The 16,747-nt window shown below is 45.4% G+C and overlaps 1 protein-coding gene across 8 annotated transcripts in view; it reads left to right on the top strand.

Annotated features, from left to right (window-relative positions):
* Positions 1-16,747, top strand: part of PTPRU (protein tyrosine phosphatase receptor type U) — a 79,762-nt gene that overhangs the window by 21,150 nt on the left and 41,865 nt on the right. For 7 of the 8 annotated variants that reach the window (XM_053210275.1, XM_053210256.1, XM_053210257.1 and 4 more), the window contains 2 exons: positions 11,080-11,388; positions 16,409-16,518. In XM_053210275.1, coding sequence (XP_053066250.1) covers positions 11,080-11,388; positions 16,409-16,518 — 419 coding nt within the window. The remainder of the gene's footprint in view (positions 1-11,079; positions 11,389-16,408; positions 16,519-16,747) is intronic. The other variant, XM_053210288.1, reaches the window with a different exon arrangement.

Consider the following 16,747-nt stretch of genomic DNA (forward strand, 5'->3'; position numbering starts at 1 on the left):
AGTGACTGGCTAGTGAGTGGCAGAGCTGGCATTGGGATCCCTGACTGGCGGGCTCCAGAATTTGTGTTCTTAATTCCACATCATATCATCTAGATAAACAACTGAAAAAAAAAAGTGCGTTATTAAATTTCAGCTAGAGTCTCTTGTGGGGGCATCTGAACCTGAGGTCTGCTCTTTCTCCTTAAAAAGGGTATAAGCAGCTGTTAGGAGCTGTGGCACTCATGCACCGGAGGACATTGTTTAATCTGAAGAGAAATTGAGACTAGAACAGGACAGATTGCAGTATATTATAATTGGAAGTTTTATTGAGATAATTGTAGATTCATACGCAGCCGTAAGAAAAACTGCCAGCGTGCCTGGCTGGCTCAGTCGGTACATGATCTCCAGGTTGTGAGTTTGAGCCGCATATCGGGTATAGAGATTACTTAAAAAAAAAAAAAAGAAGAAAAGAAAAGCTACAGAGATTCCCGATGCACTTTACCCTGTTTCCTGAAAAGGTAACATTTTGCAGACCTGTAGGATAATATCGCAGTCAGGGTATTGACATTTATGTAATCCACAGATCTTACTCAGACTTGCCCAGTTTCCCTTGTCCCTGTTTGTGTGTGTGCATGTGTTTAGTGCTATACAATTTATCACATGTACAGGCTTGTGTGCTTATCACCACAGTCAAGACGTTGGATGGTTCAGTCAGTTTGTATGGCCCTTTTTATCTATACTCACCTGCCTCCCTTCCTCCAACCCCAGCCCCCGGAAAACACTAATCTGTCCATCATTTCTAAAATTTTGCCATTTCAGGAGCACCTGGATGGCTCAGTGGGTTAAGCGTCCAACTCTTGGTTTCAGCTCAGGTCATGATCTCATGACTTGTGGGATCGAGTACCTCGTCCAGCGCTGTGCTGTGTGGGGCCTGCTTGGGATTCTCTCTCCCTCTCTTTCTGTCCCTCCCATGCTGGCATTCTCTGTCTCTCAAAATAAACTGAAAAAAAAATTTGCCATTTCAAAAATGTTACATAAATCATGAAATCATATAGCATATAACCTTTTGAAATTGACTTTTAAAAATTTGGGAACAGGTTTATTGAAATTTAATTCACATCTCATAAATTCACTCATTAGAGTACACAGTCCAGTGGTTTATAGTATATTCAGAGGGGTGCATCCATCACCACAGTAAGTTTTCGAGCACTTTCATCACCCCAAAAGGAAACCTTGTACTCTTTTTTTCTGTTTATTTTGAAAGAGAGAGAGAGAGAGAGAGAGAGAGGGAGTGCATGTGCGTGTGCGAGAAAGAGAGAGGGAGAGAGAGAATCCCAAGCAGGCTCCACAGTCAGTACAGTGAGTTCATGACCTGAGCTGAAATCAAGAGTCGGACACTTAACAGACCGAGGCACTTGGGCACCCCAGAAACCTTGCACTCTTTAGTAGTCTATCCCTCCCCACATTTCCTTCTATCATCTCCAGCCCTAGGCACCCATTAAAACTGCTTTCTGTCTTTGTAGATTTGCCTCTTGGTGGACATTTCATATAAATGGGATCATACAATATGTAGTCTTTGTGACTTAGCATAATGTTTTCAAGGTTTATCCAGGTGGTAGCACATATTTACTTTATCCTTTTTTATTGCCAAACAATATCGCATTGTATGCAGCTGTCATTTTTACATTCCCATCAGCAGTGTGTGAAGTTTCCAGTTTCTCTACGTTCCCACCAACCCTGGTTATTATCTGTCTTTTGATAATTACCCTCATAGTGGGTGTGAAATGGTATCTCAGTGGGGTTTTGATTGGAGTTTCACTGATGATTAATGATATTGAGCAATTTTTCATGTGCTCATTGGACATTTGTATGTCTTCTCTGTAGAAATGTCCATTCATATTTTTTACACATTTTTAAGTTGGGTTGTCTTTTAAAAAAAAATGTTTTTAATGTTTATTTTTGAGAGAGAGAAAGAGACAGTGCGAGCTGAGGAGAGGCAGAGAGAGAGAGAGAGGGAGCATAGAATCCGAAGCAGGCTCCAGGCTCTGAGCTGTCACCACAGAGCCTGATGCAGGGCTCAAACCCACAGACTGTGAGATCATGACCTGAGCTGTAATTGGGTGCTTAACTGACTGAGCCACCCAGGCACTCAAAGTTATTTGTCTTTGTATTACTGACTTGTAAGAATTCTTTATGTATTCTGGGTCCTGGACCCTTACAAATATTTACTTTGATTCTATGGGTTGTTTTATAATTTTCTTAATGGTATCCTTTGGAGCACAACAGTTTTTCATTTTGGGGGAGTCCAGTTTATCTGTTTTTTCTTTTGTTGTTTGTGCATTTGATATCATATTAAGAAACCATTGCCTAATCCAAAGTCACAAAGATTTACCCCTATTTTTTCTAAGACTCTTATAGTTTGAATTCTTGCATTTAGGTCCATGATCCATTTTGAGTTTGTTTTTGCACATGGTGTGAGGTAGGGGACCAGCTTCATTCTTCTGCTTGTGGATGTCTGGTTGTCCCAGCACCATTTGTTGGAAAGAGTATTCTTTTCACATTGAATTGTCTTGGCAGTAAGAGTGGCTTATTTGGGGCGCCTGGGTGGCTCAGTCGGTTAAGCATCTGACTTCGGCTCAGGTCACGATCTCACGGTTTGTGAGTTCGAGCCCTGCATCAGGCTCTGTACTGATAGCTCGGAGCCTGGAGCCTGCTTCGGATTCTGTGTCTCCTTCTCTCTCTGCCCTTCCCCAACTTGTGCTCTCTTTATGTCTCTCAAAAAATAAATAAATGTAAAAAAAAAAAAAAGAGTGGCTATTTTGATCAGCATAATTCCCTGGAGACTCATCCAAGTTGTGTATATTGGTAGTTCATTCTTTTTTTATTGCTGAGTAGTATTCCATGGTGTGGACACACTGCAGTTTGTTTAACAGGTGAATGGTTATTCACCTGTTCAGGGACATCTGGACTAGTTCCTATTTTGGGCTGTTACAAGTAAAGCTGCTGTGAACATTTGTGTACAGAGTTTTGCACGAACACAAGTCTTCATTTTTTCTGGGATAAATGCCCACAGGTGCAACTGATGGGTCCCCATGATAATCGCATACTTTGTTTTGATCAGAAACTGCCAGAATGGCTGTATTGTTTTACATTCTCACCAGCAATGTATGCGTGATCCAGTTTCCTGCACCCTTGTCAGCATTTGGGATTGTCATCATTTTTCTTAACCATTCTGAGGGATGTGTAGTGATCGCCCATCCTGGTCTTAAGTGGTACTTCCTGAATGCCTAATGTTATCGAACATCTTTCCATGTGCTATTTGCCGTCTGCGTATCCTCCTTGGCGAATTGTTCATGTCTTTGCCCATTTTGTAATTGGGTTATTCATTCATTCCTTTTGGGTTTTGAGAGTTCTTTACACATTGTAGATACTAGTCTTTGTTGGGTATATAGGGTATAAATATTTTCTCCCTACTTTTAGCTTGCCTTTTCATACTCTTCACCTGGGCTTTTAGAGAGCAACCATTTTTTTGGTAATGTTTATGTATCTATTAATTTTGAGAGAGAGAAAGAGAGAGAGAGAAAGAGAGAGCGCACGCTCACGAGTGGGGGAGGGACAGAGAAAGAGGGAGAGAGAGAGTCTCAAGCAGGCTCCGCGCTGTCAGTAGAGCCCCACGTGGGGCTTGATCCCACAACTGTGAGGTCACAACCTGAGGTGAAATCAAGAGTCGGACGCTGAACCGACAGAGCCACCCAGGCGCCCCACCCATTTTTAATTTCGATGAGGGCCAGTTTATCAAAACTGGTTCCTTCTATGAGTTGTGCTTTTGGCGTCAAGGTTAAGACCTCCATGCCTTGCCTTCGATCTCAAGGATTTGCTCCGGTTTTTTTCCTAAAAGAGTTACAGTTTTACGTTTTACATTGGAGTCCGTGATCCACTTTGAGTTAATTTTTGGTTAAGAGACGAGGTTTTCATCTTTTGACAGCCTGTGTTCTTAAGTGTTTTTCAGAGCTGATCTGGGGAGCCACCTAAAAATCCAGGTGAGTGCCACATTTGAAGAAACTCTTGAGTGGTGCATCAGAGTGCAGAGTGTTCCCATGGGAATCACTTTCTCACTGAGGGATCTAGGTCAGGTTACTTAACCTTAGAGCTTTCATGCCCTTGTTTTACAGCATGAGAAGAATAAGAATCTTTACCACACAGGAGTCGGTGTTAGGGTTCATTCAACAAATGTTTATTGAGTGCCTGTTATGCGTCGGGCACTATGGTAGTTGCTAGGGATGTGGGACTATGACGGAGCCAAGCAAGGCTATTAGCATGTGAGTGCCTCCTTCGGGAACTCTGCACGGAACTCACATTGTGGCAGGAGAAGACCGTAAAACAGGTGAGATTTATAGTTTGATGATGATAAGTGCCGTGAAGAATAAAGCAGGGTTGGGGGGGGGGGTTGGGTGTGGGGGTAGGACGATTGTTATTTTAAAAAGGCTCAAGGGACCATTTTACTGAGAAGGTGACTTATGAGCAAGACCTGAGGGAGGCGAGCCACTGAGCCACATAGAAGCTGGAGAAATTGCTGGAGGAAGGAGCAAGCCTGGCGGATGGAACAGCAGGGCTCAAGGACCTGGAGGCTGGGGGATGCTTGGCACACGGAGAAGCAGCAAGGAGACCAGTGTAACTGTGGCCTAGTGACTGAGGGAGGAGATGGCCCGAGAGGATGGCCAAGTCACTCTGGGGATGTGGGATGCAGAGTCATTTGACACTGAGTGAACTGGGCGCCACCATGGCAGGATTTGGAGAGCAGGGGTGACATCACCTACTTTGTATAAAAGGATGACTTTGGCCCTTTTGTGAAGAGTAGATTCTAGGAGGGCGAGGACCGGAGGGGAGACCAGTGAGGAGGCTGCTGTAACAGTGCAGCCGAGAGGTCGTGGCAGTGGTGGGAAGCGGTTAGCTCCGGGGTTTATTGTGAAGGTCGAGCTGACTGCGTTTGCTGATGGGCGGGCTATGCAATAAGAGAGAGGAGAAGAGAAGTCAAGGATGGCTCCAAGGTGTTTTGCTCGAGCAGCTGCAAGGATGGAGTTGTCATTTGCTGGAAACGAGCAGACTGCAGAGGGGCAGGTGTGATGGGGTGCCGTAGATCAAGAGTTCTGTGTTGGAAATGTTGACTTTGAGATGCCTATTAGACGTTCAAGCGGAGATATCCATCAGGCAGATGGATTTACAAGTGTGGAGTTCAGGGAAGAGGTTCAGGCTGCGGACATAAATTTGGAAGTCATCAGTGTAGACAGAGATGGTATTTAAAGCCAGGAGACTGGCTGGGATCTTTTACCCTGGTGGTTCTCAACCGGGGGTGATTTTGTCTCCCGGGAGACATTTGCAGTGTCTGGAGACATTGGTTATTGCAGCCGGGGGTGGAGTGATAATGGCATCTGAAGGGTACAGGAAGCCAGGGGAACTGCCGAAGTCCTCCGGTGCACAAACAGCTCCCACAACAGAGAATTCTCTAGTCCCAAATGTCAGTGGTGCCAAGGTTGAGGACCCCTGATTTAGTGCTTAGGTTTTAGGGAATAAGTGTAGATGGCAAAGAGAGGAGATGTGAGGCCTGCACCCTCGGGCCTCCCAGTGTTTCAGGTTAACTGCAAATAATCGCCTGTAAATGCACTAAATACGTGTGACGATGGCGTCTCATATGGTAAGTACTCAGCAAATGACAGTTGTTATCATTACGGTGTTTTTAACTCTTCAAAGCCAGTTCTGGTCAGGTATTCAAAAGAAAAATCAGAGCCAGGGGATCCGCAGATGATCTCTGTTCTACTCCCCTTTAGCGTATGGGGGGCGGGTACTGAAACCCAGAGAGGGGACTGGGGTCAGGACCCTGGGTTTCATGGCGAGAGTGGTAGCTAATTCCCATTTTGCAGATGAGTAAACTGAGATTTGGAGAGTTAGTCCCTTGCCCAGATCTACTCAGTGAGTCCATAGCAGAGTCAGAGCCAAAGTTAGAATATCCCGATTTCTAGGGAAGCGTTTGAAACAACAGCAGCAGCCACGGTGACAGCGATTGCTGTCGTGGGCTGAGTCCTCACATTGTGCCAGGCACTGCTGAACTTTTCACACAGGCTGGTGAGGATGGAAGCTGGGGCAGGGACCAGATGCACAGAACCCAAGCAACTCATCCTGCCCGTCTTAACGACTTGCTTCCTTCATTGATGTTCTGCCCCACCCCCTACGCCTGACTCACCCCTCGTCCCACTTAGGCATCTTGACCAGCAATTGTTTTGCTGTTGGTCCCCTGTGTTATCCTCCCCACCCCATCTCCCTGAAACTCCCCTCCTACAATATGATTTAGTGTAAAAGCAATAATATAATGTCAGGAAGAGACATTTAACAAAAATCACTCTACACCTCACTATCCTAGCCCAGTTTTTCTGTCTTCTTCAAATCTCTGCCCATATGCCTACGGTACACAGTTTTACACCCCTGTCATTGGGATGTAGAAGGCATTCTGTATCCTGCTTCCTTCGCTTTGGGGTGTACCATGTGTTGTGTTGTTTATAATTATGTTTATTGGCTTATAGAGGTCCATGGAGTGTCTCCATATTGCTGGACGATTTTGTTTCCAGATCCTGGTTATCATAAATAATACTGCATTGAAAAACTTGGTGCTTATAGTGTTTCCCCCAGCCCCCCTGAGTAATTTCTGTAGGATAGTCAGGAGTGGCTTAAGAAAGGGCTTCGACGTATATTGCTTTAAAAACTGGTTGTACTAATTTCTGTTTCTACCGTTACCTCATCTTAGCGCGCACATGTTTATTAATTACGAGAGGCCGGGCGGTCTGGCTCACATCCTTGCCCGTGACTCTGCCACTTGCTCTTCAAAGCAGGCGTTACTATCTCCATTTTTCAGTCCAGGTTCAGAGGGAACAAAGCAACTTGCCTGAAGTCACAGAACCAATGAGAGGTGGAGATAGGATTTGCGCTTTGGAGCACCCGCCCTGCTCCAAAGCCCCTCCTGCGAGAAACAGTTGAAAGTTTCAGGGTTATTGCATCCTCATTCGCATTATTAAAATCAGCACTGTGTGTCGTGATTTAACAGGTATTCGCTGTGAGCCTCCTTATTTTCTTGTGCGTCTGACCTCTGATCTCTGAGTGGCCTGCAGTGTGGTGGAGTTTAGAGGGCTGGGGCTTTGAGGTCCCCAAGCGCTGTTTGCCAGCCTGTGCTGACAGCTGAAGAGAGAATGTGTGGGTGCCAAATGGTTTTTGGAAACAGCGACTTGTGAATTCACACCCCTCAATCAACATATCCGTCTGTAGTCAACAAACTATTTGAGCTCCTGGGTCCGCCCAGATTTGATCAGGGTGGGGTGAGAAGAGGAGAGTGAGCTTTCTTTTCGAAGACTCCCTCAATCCAGTGAGGTGGACGGGGTGGGGTGGGGGGGCGGTTGGCTAACACAGCGTCTGAAGAGTGAGGCATGAGGGTGGAAGTTTCTTCCTCCAGGTGGGCGGTTAGTTATTTAGTGACCTACAAAGTGGTTTTTACAAAAACCTGAGTAGGTTGCCAGGATTTATCCACCTGGCTGGCTGGCTGGCTGGCTGTCTCTCTTTATCTAGCAAGCATGTGAGTAGGGGTGAGGGGTAGGTGGAGAGAGAGGGAGTCATAAGTGGGCCCCATGCTCAGTGCAGAGCCCAATGTGGGGCTTGATCCCATTGAGATCATGACTTGAGCCCAAATCGAGAGTCAGACACTCCATCGACGGAGCCACCCAGGCACCCTGGGTTGCCAGTAGTTAAAAACCTGGAGATTTCACATAAAAATATGAAATTCTGGCTTCTCTTAAAAAAATGGGAGGATCTTGGGGCCCTTGGCTGGCTTAGTTGGTGGAGTGTGTGACTCTTGATCTCGGGGTTGTGGGTTTGAGCCCTACATTGAGTATATTTATTTAAAAATAGAATCTTTTTTTTTTTTTTTTTTAAAGGGGGAGGATCTCGCCACCCTGAGTCTGTAGTCCTACATGGGAACATTGTCTGGAGCTGAGAAACACCTGTCCCTTTTGGATGGAACACTTACTGTCCTGTTTGTCATAGTACCGACCCAGCCTGTGTCACCAGTTTACGTGTAACCTTTTGTGCCTTTGTCTAACTGCTGCAGGAGGGTGAAGGAAGCAGTGCACATTGGCCAAACCTGCAAGGGTGGAAAGGCATGTGGGGCAGGTGTCCCTGGGGGCAGGGATGTGAGCAGGGATGCAGGGAACAAATAAAGCAGTGGTGCTTTGACTCCCATGGACACCTTGGGACACACAGTACCCATGGGGCAGCCAGGACCAGGGCCTGGAAGTCAGGGAATAAAGCAAAGGTCTCTGAACAAGGTGGCAGAGTGGACACACCCAAAACCCGCCCCCTGTACTCTGAACAGCTAAGAACGTGGGTTAAAATGAAACCGGATAGAAAAACATTGGTGGGGGCGGGGCGGGGGGCGCCTGGGTGGCTCAGTTGGTTAAGTGTCCTACTCTTGGTTTCGGCTCAGATTACGATCTCGTGGTTTGTGGGTTCAAGCCCTGCGTTGGGCTCTGCGCGCAGCATGGAATCTGCCTGGGATTCTCTCTCTCCCTTCCCCTGTTTCTGCCCCTCCCCTGCTCTCTGTCTCTCTCTTGCAAAAATAAATAATCTCTCTCTCTCTCTCTCTGTCTCTGTGTATATAAAACATTAGGAAAAGTTCCGTGGGCCAGGAAAGGGAGAGGAAACATAAGTGTGGTAAGTGGGCTTCAGCCAGCAGCCCCTGGGGTGCGGTGAGCAGTGGAATCAGCCCCTTAATGTCTCCGTCGGGTAGGGATTGGGTCTGCCTTGCTCGTGGGGGGAGAAGGAAGCCAGACTCTGTAAGAAGTCAAGAGGTGGGCCTTGCTCCTAGCAGGCGCTGAAATACGTCTTTGGTGGCCTGATCTGTGACTGGAGCCTGCCACTTGGCCGTGGCCCAGGGAAGAAAGGACAGCTCTGGTGGAAATAGAAGTTTGAATTGTGCTGTCCTTGGGCCAGCATCAAACGCTGTGCTACTTCTGGCCTCCCGACTAGAGAGCAGCCTGGGCTGGTGTTTCCCTTTGCGGCTCCTTTGGAAAGAGCATCCTGAGCAAATGAGTCACAGGGACATGGTCATAGGGTCATACTTAATCATCTCAAGAGGCCAAGTGGCAGCATTTCCTCATCTGAGGCATGTGCTGAGAGTCTCTAACTGGGGACGCTTCGCAGGTGCTCGCGGAACTTGAGGGTAATGAAGCTGCATCTCACGGAGTTAGGGCGCAAGAAAGAGAAGGTTCGTCAGTAATCTTGGCTTCCTCCATCATTTTCTAGATGAGGAAATTGAGGCCCGGAGATTTAAGATCACACAGCTGGTCAACGCAGATGTAGAACCAGGGGCTGAGCACCTGGGCTCCATACTTGCTTTGCTCCAGAAACCTCGTGTTTCTGTTTGTTTGTTTGTTTGTTTGTTTGTGTGCTTTTACCATTTTATAAGTGGCTTCATGGATGGATCAAGAGGCTACAAAGCACAGTGATACGCTCCCCCTTGTGTTGGGGGAGCTGTACCTCCTGTGGCATTGGTGTGATGTTGTTGTTGACCGTGAATTCCTCATGGAGAGGCAGGTAGTGGTGGTGAAGAGTATGGATTTTGGAGCCAGCCTGTCCAAATTTGCATCCCAGCTTCACCGCTTAACCATCTGTGGGACTGACTGTGGGCAAGTTACCTAATCCCTCTGTGCCTCCATTTCCATGGCTATATGACAGGGTTAATAATGGCACCCGTCTATTGGATTGCAGAGAATATTAAATGAGATAAAGTGTTTTAAAGCCTCTGGAGCAAGGCCTGGCACATACAAAGCCCCCCCAGTAAATGTTAACTGTCATTGTTCTTATTGCCCTTATGTGACAGATTGTATTTCCCTTTTTGCTTTGGCAATCAGGGAAGTCACCACTCAATTTGAACCTTATCTTTGGACCTGCATGGGACCCCATGGCATGAATTTCTGTTTTCCTAACATTCTCTGGCATTATTTAATTATTTGACTCTCATTTCCCCCATCATCCTGATTTCTATACATTATTGCATTGTATGTATCACTATAAGCCTTTTTATTTAAAAAAGTTTTTTTAATGTTTATTTATTTTTGAGAGAGAGATAGAGAGAGAGAGAGAGCATGAGTAGGGGAGAGATAGAGAGAGAGAGAGAGAGAGAGCATGAGTAGGGGAGAGTCAGAGAGAGAGAGAGAGACACAGTCTGAAGCAGGCTCCAGGCTCTGAGCTGTCAGCACAGAGCCCAACGTGGGGCTCAAACTCACAGACCGTGAGATCATGACCTGAGCTGAAGTTGGACGCTCAACCAACTAAGCCACTCAGGCGCCCCTACTATAAGCTTTTTTAGAACAAGCTTGGAATTAATAAATTAAGAAAAATACAGCATTTGGTTGATTTGGACTGTCCTGATGTCTTCCAGGATGATCTTGAACTAGGAGGTGAACTGTGTTATTAAAAAAAAAAATTGGGGACACCTGGGTGGCTCAATCGGTTAAGTGTCTGACTTCAGCTCAGGTCATGATCTCGCGGTCCGTGGGTTTGAGCCCCATGTCGGGCTCTGTGCTGACAGCTCAGAGCCTGGAGCCTGCTTCAGATTCTGTGTCTCCCTCTTTCTCTGATCCTCCCCCATTCACGCTCTGTCTCTGTCTGTCTCAAAAATAAATAAACGTTAAAAAAAATTAAAAAAAATTATCGCTAACATTTTTGTGGCCATTGTCACACATGCTTTACACACATTACCTTAAACTTTACAATCGTCCTGTGAGGTAGGGCATATTAATCCCTTTTGTGGGTGAGGAAACTAAGGCTCAGAGAGGTGAAGGGACTCAGCCAATGTTGCCAGGTGCACAGGGCAGAGCTAGGATTCAGATGTGGTCCCACCTGTCTCCACCACACACACTTTGACTCCCTGTTCTAGATGGTCTCTTGAACTCTTGAGGGCAAAGGAAGGATGATTTCAGCAGCTGACTGATATTTTCTCTCCTGCCCCACTTCTCTTCCCACTTCCTCTACCTTCTCCTCTCTGCTTGCCGGGTTCCCCAGAACCCATGAGGGCCCCCAAAGGCCTGGCTTTCGCTGAGATCCAGGCCCGCCAGCTGATGCTGCAGTGGGAACCTCTGGGCTACAATGTGACACGTTGCCACACGTACACGGTGTCCCTGTGCTATCACTACACGCTGGGCAGCAGCCACAACCAGACCATCCGGGAGTGTGTGAAGATGGAGCGGGGCGTCAGCCGCTACACCATCAAGAACCTGCCCCCCTACCGGAACGTTCACGTGCGGCTCATCCTCACGAACCCCGAGGGACGCAAGGAGGGCAAGGAGGTCACCTTCCAGACAGACGAGGATGGTAAGAGTCCCAGCCGTGGTTCCCAGGATACTCAGTGCCTCCCGCAGGCACCCACTGCGAGACTGAAATTTTCATAGAAAATTTTTTGCTGAAGATTAAAATAACACAACAACAAAGTAATGATGGCTAATATTTATTCTCTGAAAGACTTGGGCTAGATTGGTATAATTTCTTCCTTAAATGTTTGGAAGAATTTAGCAACGAAGCCATCTGGGCCTGGAGTTTTCTTTCTTTTTTTTAATTAAGAAATTTTTTTTAATGTTTATTTATTTTTGAGAGAGAGAGAGACAGAGCGTGAGCAGGGGAGGGGCAGAGAGAGAGAGGGAGACACAGAATCCAAAACAGGCTTCAGGCTCTGAGCTGTCAGCAGAGAACCCGAAGTGGAGCTCGAACTCCAGAACAGTGAGATTATGACCTAGGCCAGAGTCAGATGCTCAACCAACTGAGCCACCCAGGTGCCCCTGGGCCTGGAATTTTCTTTGTGGCAATGTAATTACTAACAGTTTTACTTTCTTCTTCTTCTTCTTCTTCTTCTTCTTCTTCTTCTTCTTCTTCTTCTTCCTTTTAAAGTTTATGTATTTTGAGAGATAGAGAGTGAGGGAGGGGCAGAGAGAGGGGGAGAGAGAGAGTCCCAAGCAATCTCTACACTGTCAACACAGAGCCCAACTCAGGGCTCAATCCCACAAACCACAAGATCATGACTTGAGCCAAGATCAAGAGTTGGATGCTTAACCCACTGAGTCACCCAGGCACCCCAATAGTTTTACTTTCTAAAATAGGTATTAGAGCGTTAAGATTTTTAAAAAAAGTTTATTTATTTGGAGAGGAAAAGAATGTGCGCATGGGGAAAGGACAGAGAGAGATTGAGGGACACAGAGAATTCCAAGCAGGCTCTGCACTAGCAGCACAGAGCTGGACTCAGGGCTTGAACTCACAAACTGTGAGATCATGACCACTGTCCAACTAAGAGTTGGACACTTAACTGACTGAGCCACCCAGGAGCCTCATGAATATTAAGATTTTCTATAATTGTATCTATTTGGTGTACTGGGCTTTAAGGAATTTATTTCACCTAAATCATCATATTTCTTGACATAAAGTTGGTTATAATCTCTAATTATATTTATTTGATGTCTGAAGGATCAATAGCATATGTCCCTTTTTTTCTTTCCTGAGTTTGGTAATTTGTGTCTTCTCTTTATTTTCTTGTTCACTCTTGCTAGGGGTGTATCCATTTTTTATCTTTCCAAAGAGCCAGCTTTTGGCTTAGTTGATTTGCTTTATTGTATATTTATTTTCTAGTATTTCCTATTTAAAGTTTATTTATTTATTTATTTATTTATTTATTTATTTATTTATTTATTTATTGGGGTGAGGGGGGAGAGAGAGAGAGAGAGGGAGGGAGAATGTGAGTGGGGGAGAGGTGGAGGGAGAGAGAGAGAGAGAGAGAGAGAGAGAGAGAGAGAGAGAGAGAGAGAGAATCCCAACCACAGAGCCCGACTTGGGCTCATGACCCATGAGATAATGACCTGAGCCGAAATCAAGAGTAGGATGCTTAACTGACTGAGCCACCCAGGTGCCCCTGTATTTCCTCCTTTATACTTTCTTTAGATTTGATCAGCTCTTCTTTTAGCTTTTTGAGATGGAAGCTTATTAGGTCATTGATTTTGAGATTTTTTTTCATTTCTAATATATGCATTTAAAGCTATAAATTTCCCTCAAAGCCCTGCTTTAGCTGCATCCCATGAGTTTTGATATGTTCTTTGTTATTATTCAGTTCAAAATATTTTCTAATATCTGTTGTGATTTCCTCTTTGACTCAAGAGTTAGAATTACATTGCTAAATTTTTAAGATTTCCGTAATTATCTGTGATTGGTTTCTAGCTTAATTCCTCTGCGGTCAGAGTACATACTCTAATTTTGGTCTTTTGAAATTTGATATTTGCTTTATTGCCCAGCATATTGTTAAATTTTGATAAATATTTCATGTGTACCTGAAAAAAAATTGTGCAGGTAGGTAGCACAAAGATAGGTAGCAGAAATTGGATTTCAAACCTGGCTATCTGCTGAAGAGGTTTCATTCTTTTTTCTTTTTTCTTTTATTTTTTAGGAAGAGAGAGAGAAAGAGAGAGGAGAGAGAGAAAACATGAGTGGGGAGGGGCAGAAGGAGAGAGAGAATCTCAAGCAGGCTCCATACTCAGCACAGAGGCCTATGCAGGGTTTGATCTCACAAACTGTGAGATCATGACCTGAGCTGAAATCAAGAGTCAGAGGCTTAACCGACTGAGCCACCCAGGCACTCCAGAGTTTCATTCTTAACAGCAATGCTGTTATGCTAGCACAGGTCCAAAGCCTTCCCCCAGATATCTGCAAATCTTTAGGTACCCTAAGCTCCTTTGTGGATAATTTTTCTTGACTCACTACATGTGGAATTTTCTGTTTTGTACCACAAGGGCCCAGACACAAAATTCAGCTCCTTCCTTGATTTCCACAAAGTCCCACTTACCTAAGACAGAGTGTATGCCCTGTGCCCTGTGCTGATGTGCCGAGGATTTTCTGGGGGTGGGAGTGAGATCTGGGGGCAGGGTTTACCCTAAAGCATTGCAAATGCAGAGAAGGAAAAACTTCACTTCTTCCTTCTAGTTGTCTTTGGTTCATTGGTTGGGGCCACATAAATTACACTGAGAAAAGACATTAACAAGAGAAAACCAAATAGGAGTTTATTACCCTGTGCATTTCGCGCGCGCACACACACACACACACACACACACAAATGGGAGTACTCTCTGATGAGTTATGCAAAGGAGTGGTTAGAGCTTGGGCTTACGTAGTGTCTTAACAGAAGAACAATGAATTTGTAGGGAAATGACAAGACAGAGGAAAAGGATTTTTGAGAGTTCAGGCACAGCAGATTACGTGAAGGCAAATATTTGGGGAAGCCAGTGGTAGATAAGGGCTAGTTAGTAAAGTTTAGTAAAGTTCATGTAGATTCTTCTGATCTGATAAAGGTCTGGGGTTGTCTCAGTGATTAACCTCTTTCCTTCCTGGTAGTGAGGGGATGGGAGCACCTTTATATATTTATGTCCTGCTTTTAGGCAAACAGGGAGAGCAGAGAACTTTTCTTGGGTCTGCTTGCTGCTTCTTGATTCAGCTCAAAATAATCTTTATGTGAAGGTGGTATATTTTGCGGTGGCATATTCTACTACCCTTCACAATTAACCTCAAGTTCAACATCTGACTCCTTCGTTGTTAAAGTCTGTTGACCTGTCTCCCCCTGAGGTATGTTGTTGTGTCTGCTTCACTCCCTTCCAACCAGGCCTCACTTGGACTGCGTGCCTTTATTTCTTCTTTCTCTGTCCCTTTCCTCCTTCCCTCCGATAACTGCCTATTACTTAATATTTTTTTTTCCTTTTCACTTAGGTATTAGTATAATAGTTTTAGGAAATGTACTTACTCAGGTAAACTCAGTGAGTTCTCACAGACTGGACACATCAGGATAACCCACACACGGATCAAGAAATAGCATTAACAGGGGCACCTGCGTGGCTCAGTCAGTTAAGCATCCGACTCTTGATTTTGGCTCAGGTCAGATCTCACAGTTTGTGAGATCGAGCCCCACGTGGGACTCTGTGCTGACAGTGTGGAGTGTGCTTGGGATTCTCTCTCTCTCTCTGCCCCTCTCCTGCTTGTGCTCTCTCTCTAAAAGAAATAGACTTAAATAGAAATAGCATTAGCAGGTCACCAGAAGCCCTCCCTTTATGTTCCCACTTCCAGCCTCCTGAGGGTAACCATTACCTTGACCTATAATCCAACAGATTAATTTTTGCTTGGTTTGAACTTTCTATCAGTGGAGGTCATTACGGCGTGTATTCTTTTTACGACTGGCTTCTCTCTCTAGAATTTATGCTTGAGAGAGCCAGCCATGTTGTGTATAGGGTTCCAGAGAATTCTTTCTTATTACATTATGTGAATGTACCACATTCATTTATCCTACTTAAATTGTGCTGTAAAGAAAAATACTTGCAGATTCTTTTGGGTATGCGTGTGTGTGTGTGGGGGGGGGGAGGAATGGTATAGATACCCACATTTCTGATTGGTTAATGCCTAGGACGGCTAGGTTATAGGATCTGTGCTCATAATACGTAGATCTCTCCAGACAGCTTTCCCAAGGTTTTGTATCAGTTTACATGCAGTGTGTGGAAATTTCAGTTGCCTGCATCCTTACCAACACTTGGGATTGTCTTTTTCATTTGATCATTTTGGTGGATGGACTGCCTTGTTGACTGTTCGTTTTAACCAGAACATTTTAGCTTCGGTGATTGTTCATTGAGTTCTGCTTGCCTCAGGATTTCCGCTTCCCCACACTGGTGTATCAGTTTGTCTCCCCAAAGACCATTCTCTTCCTAGAAGAAATTCCCTGTGGCTGCTGTTAAGGTGACATGACCCATTAGAACAAAAACAAGCAAAGCCAGACCTGAAAGGGTTTGTGCTAAAATGTAAATGGTGTCTCCAGGTGACAGAATTGTAGGTGCCACTAAATTTCTTTATACTCATTTTGATTTTCTACACTGAGCATAGTTTTTGTGTAATCAGAAATTTTTAGACAAGAAAACATCTCTACCCATAATCCTGCCAGTCTAATGCAATTGTTTCCCTTTCTCTGGCGAAGGTCTGTGTTTTCTGAAAACCATTCAACTGGAACAGAATTGGAACATTCAGATGTTCTCTGCTGAATGCCACCTGCACAGTAATGAGAATGCCAGCTACCCTCTTTGAGTCCTTGGGACTGGGTTGAACCATATGAAATTCCTGATATTTACCTTGGGGCTTTCTGTACATCACGTCACTTAATCCTGGTGAGGGAGGGGTTATTTTCATCTCCATTTCACAGATGAGGAAACTGAGGTTCAGAGTTGAGATGCCTGAGCATACCAGCCAAGAAATAGCAAGGCTGGAATTTGAATTCAGGTATCTGCTCCAAAGCCGGCTTTCCCCTGCTCTGTGCCACTTTCCCTCGCAGTGCCTGGTGGGATTGCAGCCGAGTCCCTGACCTTCACTCCACTGGAGGACATGATCTTCCTCAAGTGGGAGGAGCCCCAGGAACCCAATGGCCTCATCACTCAGTATGAGGTGAGTTTGGACCTCATTATAGTGGGGGTCGCTGGTGGAAGGTGGGCACACAGCTTGGAGAGGGAGGTGCAGGGTAGGGGACAGAGGTGATCACTGAGGTTCCTCCCACTGGTCAAAGTCTGTGCCCTGTGGGTTATGGGGACAGGGACCCTGAAAGAATAGAGGTGAAGGTGTCCAGGGCCTGGGCTAATGGGCATCCACAGTCCCCCTTTGCCCAGCCTTCTCCTTA

Source organism: Acinonyx jubatus, chromosome C1 (genome assembly GCF_027475565.1).
Source record: "Acinonyx jubatus isolate Ajub_Pintada_27869175 chromosome C1, VMU_Ajub_asm_v1.0, whole genome shotgun sequence".
Classification (NCBI taxonomy): domain Eukaryota; kingdom Metazoa; phylum Chordata; class Mammalia; order Carnivora; family Felidae; genus Acinonyx; species Acinonyx jubatus.